Below are 3,726 nucleotides of genomic sequence, written 5' to 3'. Positions count from 1 at the left end.
AAATTGGAATGGAATGAAACACTTATTGCTTCCCTTTCTTCCCAGGAACATCTGACTAGAAATAGGTATAACACAATTCAGCTTGTGACGGCTTCAAGCCAGTGTGTCTGTAGCATCCACGTTTGTTGTACCTATATATGTGGATGGTATATGGAGGGGTTTAGCATTTATTCTAGGTCTGTCTTGAACAGAAGCATTGCATGGGGATTCATTTTTTTTTTAAATCAATCTCACGCATGTATAATAAATTCCACCCCCTTTCAAACCCACTCATGCACTTGGATTTCTAATGAATAAGCCTGCATATTTATTCATGAAGATTAAAGAACTGTACAGATAGAGGCAGCTGGCTGAACTATTTTTTTAGGGTTGTTTTTTTCTTTAAATCTGCTGATTGCTGATCAGGAGTAAAGAGGAAACCCTCTCTGATTCACTTAGGCTGTTTGCAGACTGGGACAGACAAAATGGCTCAGCTGTTTACTGCTTAGGTACAGATGTGGTTTCATTGAGTGGGATGCAGAGAGGGGAGAAAGCGGCGCTAAAAACCTCCCGTTTATATTTTAAAAATATACAAAAACCACAAAACAACTTGTTTTCAAGGTAGGCCTTCAGCACTATCTTATTGCAGAGCCCTCAAACATCTGGGCCCTGATTCACATGCCCCGCTACGGCCGTGCCGTGGTCAGACGTGACGCGTGTCTCTGTTTTCCACAGGCCCTGTTGCTGTTGGGTGGCATCGCTCTTTCCTGCCTCGCTCTGGACCTGCTCTTTCTCTTGTTCTCCTGGTTTTGGTTTTTTTTTAGCGAAGAACATCTAAATGCTGACTGCTGCTGTACGGCGTGGTGCGTCATCATCGCAACCCTGGTGTGCAGGTACGGTCGATGCCTGAAAGGGATCTTCCCTGTTATTTGGGGTGGTGTATCCTGTGCATGCGTTTTCATACTTGGTGTGCTGTGTCTGTAGTTAGTGAATGTTGGCAGTAATCCCTCCTTCCACTTGGTGTATGTATGTTTCAAATATCTGTAATGTGTTTTCTCCTTTCTACCACTTGCTGAACTGCCTAATGGTTTGAGCAATGTGAAAAGGAATAGCTGATGTCCTGCTCTTTGATACTTTGCAAGTGGTAAATCAAGGACACTGTGTCCTTGGGAGCTTATCGCTTAAATAGAATGGATACAGTTGAAATATTTACTAAGTCTAGATGGAGATTTCTTAGAATCTGATGTCCAAAAAGAATGACTACGTGGGAGAGTAGATCAGGAAGAAAGAGGCACAGATGATTCTTTTGGGTTTGGAAGTATTGGTATTTGACTGGAGTGGACACTTACATTTTGCAGCCTGTGTAAGACACTGCCACATTTCATTATCTGTACTAATGTGCCATCTCCAAGGTTTGCTAGTAATGGTGCTGGTGTCAGCAATGTTTCATGTTATGACTGAGCAACAGAAGTTTTTGGAGGTGAGGTGAAAAGAAGGGTTTCTGAAAAACAAGAAAAACTAAGTAACTAGCAGAGAACATGTGCAGAAGAAGTTAAAAGGAGAGAATTTACATTTTGTTTGTTTTCTGGGTTGGGGTTTTTTTGGTAAGTCAACACAGATGAGGATCCCATTTCCTACAAAGTTAATGGTGGGGCATCTGAAAGCAGGTACATGTTTGCAAACTTCTGGAAGGAGCCTTCAACTTAGTTTGTTTTGACCTGGGCAGAATGAATACTCTGAGCTCTATGGACGTGTGCCCTGAGATTGAGCACTGCGTTTCTTGCCAATTCCAGGCATCATCTGCCCTTGCCCAAGACTCCAGGTGGTCTTAGTTGCCCCTCCGCAGAGCTGGCAGGTCTGGGAGCAGTCCCCTATTCAGGAAGGAGATAACAATGAGATGATTGTGTTTTGCAGTGTCTTGTGGTTTGCTTTTTGTGTTAACCTGCTAATAGGTGGTGTATCTGGTATGTGATCTTTTTAGAATCATAGAATCATAGACTAGTTTGGGTTGGAAGGGACTTCTAAAGGTCATCTAGTCCAACCCCCCTGCCGTGGGCAGGGACAGCTTCAACCAGATCAGGTTGCTCAGAGCCCCGTCCAGCCTGACCTGGAATGTTTCCAGGGATGGGGCATCCACCACCTCTCTGGGCAACCTGTGCCAGTGCTTCACCACCCTCAGCATAAAACATTTCTTCCTTATATCTAGTCTAAATCTACCCCCCTTTAGTTTAAAGCCATTTTGGAGGCGAGCATGTTCCTTGAAGGCCAGGCTTAGCTGTTCAAGGGCTAGGTTGTGCTACTAATGCGTTTGTGTATTTGCTCTTTCAAGGCACATACTTAAGAGAATAGAAAGCCCCTGAAGTACTGGAACAAACACGGCAGAGCAGACATTATGTTGTGAGTTTAGCAGCTGGGGATGAATTTGCCTGTAGAGGCAAGGGCTCAGTGTTGAGGAGGAGAGCTAGTGCACCAGCCAATATTGCCGTCTTTGCAGGGAGCTCTTCTGTGCTTTGCTGACTGCAAATAGGTGCCTGGAATGGAAAGACAAACCAGAGAACAACGTGCAAAGAAGAAATCTCAGCCTCATTCACCTTTCTTTTTAGTGATCTCAAGAGCTTCAGCTGCATCCATTCTAATCCACTGAAAGTGCTGTGGTCCTAACCCTTTCTTACAGAAGCTCTATCTGATGCTATTTATAGTTGTGCTGCTGCTGCAGGCTCTTGTAAGCTATTGTTATGCAGCATGTGTGTCCAAGGCAGCTGCTGCAGAGTGTGGTAGTTGTGTTTGTTTTTAACTGTAGAAAGGGTGAGAAGGAGGTATTCTGCACGTCTCCCAGAGCGTGCGTGACACAATTTAAAGTTGGAAGTTCAGCATGTAAATTCTGGTAAACGTGATGCGACTCCTGGTCAAGTCTGCAAGCTGGAAAACTGCTTAGGCTTCCTCAAAATCTGAACCGTTGGTTCTCATCCTTGGTGTACCATTTGTTTTTGCAAGTATTAAATGCAGGAGTATCCTTAAAACTAAGATTCTACCTGAATCTACAGTGATATTGGATGAATATTTTTCTTGACTTCTTTTAAATTTCCACTCTGAAGTTCATGCGCTTGAGTGATAGCAGGTTGGTACCATCCGTGGCGAGTGAAGGTGCTGTCCAAGTGCTGCTGCTCTCCTGCAAAGCCGAGATCGGTTTTCTGCCCCTCCTAGAGCAGCTGGATGCGACAGTGCGTAGAACCGGTGCCTCATGGCGCGCTCTGCTCAGCGTCTGGCTGGGAATGCAGATATGGCTTCTGACAAGCAAGGAATCTAATCTGCGCTAGCAGCAAGTCCCAGTTAGATACCAACAGTTAAAGATTAGTCCACTGGATATATCCTATCCTAGCTGTGCGTTACATGTAACAGAAGTGCCAGACTGGCAGATGCTGTTACATTTCAGAGTGATGGGGAATAAGGCTATCCTGAATGTCTGTCTGACCATAGGCTGACCTGGGAGGCAGTTTGAACCATGGTATGCAAGGGGAAAGAAGTAGCTTGGACGCTGAAGCAGCGAGATGTTCCAAACAGCAGCTGGTCTGGTCTGTCCGAGTACCATGAAGTGGACTATTGTCTTCCTAGCTGAGAACTAGTTAACTCTGGTTAAGTCCAGCCGTGCCTATTAGATGCTTATCTAGGTAGTACTTATTCCCAGAGGGCTGTTTGTACTGTGAATCCTGCTGAGTACTATGGATCACTGTTTCCTAACGACTCGAT

At 44.8% G+C, this 3,726-nt stretch overlaps 1 protein-coding gene across 1 annotated transcript in view; it reads left to right on the top strand.

Annotated features, from left to right (window-relative positions):
- The first annotated feature begins 657 nt into the window (after positions 1-657).
- Positions 658-3,726, top strand: part of TTYH3 (tweety family member 3) — a 39,710-nt gene continuing 36,641 nt past the window's right edge. Inside the window, exon 1 of the mRNA XM_009320075.1 lies at positions 658-872. Within this exon, the coding sequence (XP_009318350.1) occupies positions 658-872 (215 nt within the window). The remainder of the gene's footprint in view (positions 873-3,726) is intronic.

This window comes from Pygoscelis adeliae, unplaced genomic scaffold (assembly GCF_000699105.1).
Source record: "Pygoscelis adeliae isolate BGI_AS28 unplaced genomic scaffold, ASM69910v1 Scaffold242, whole genome shotgun sequence".
Taxonomy (NCBI): domain Eukaryota; kingdom Metazoa; phylum Chordata; class Aves; order Sphenisciformes; family Spheniscidae; genus Pygoscelis; species Pygoscelis adeliae.
This window is presented reverse-complemented; position numbering and strand designations above follow the sequence as displayed.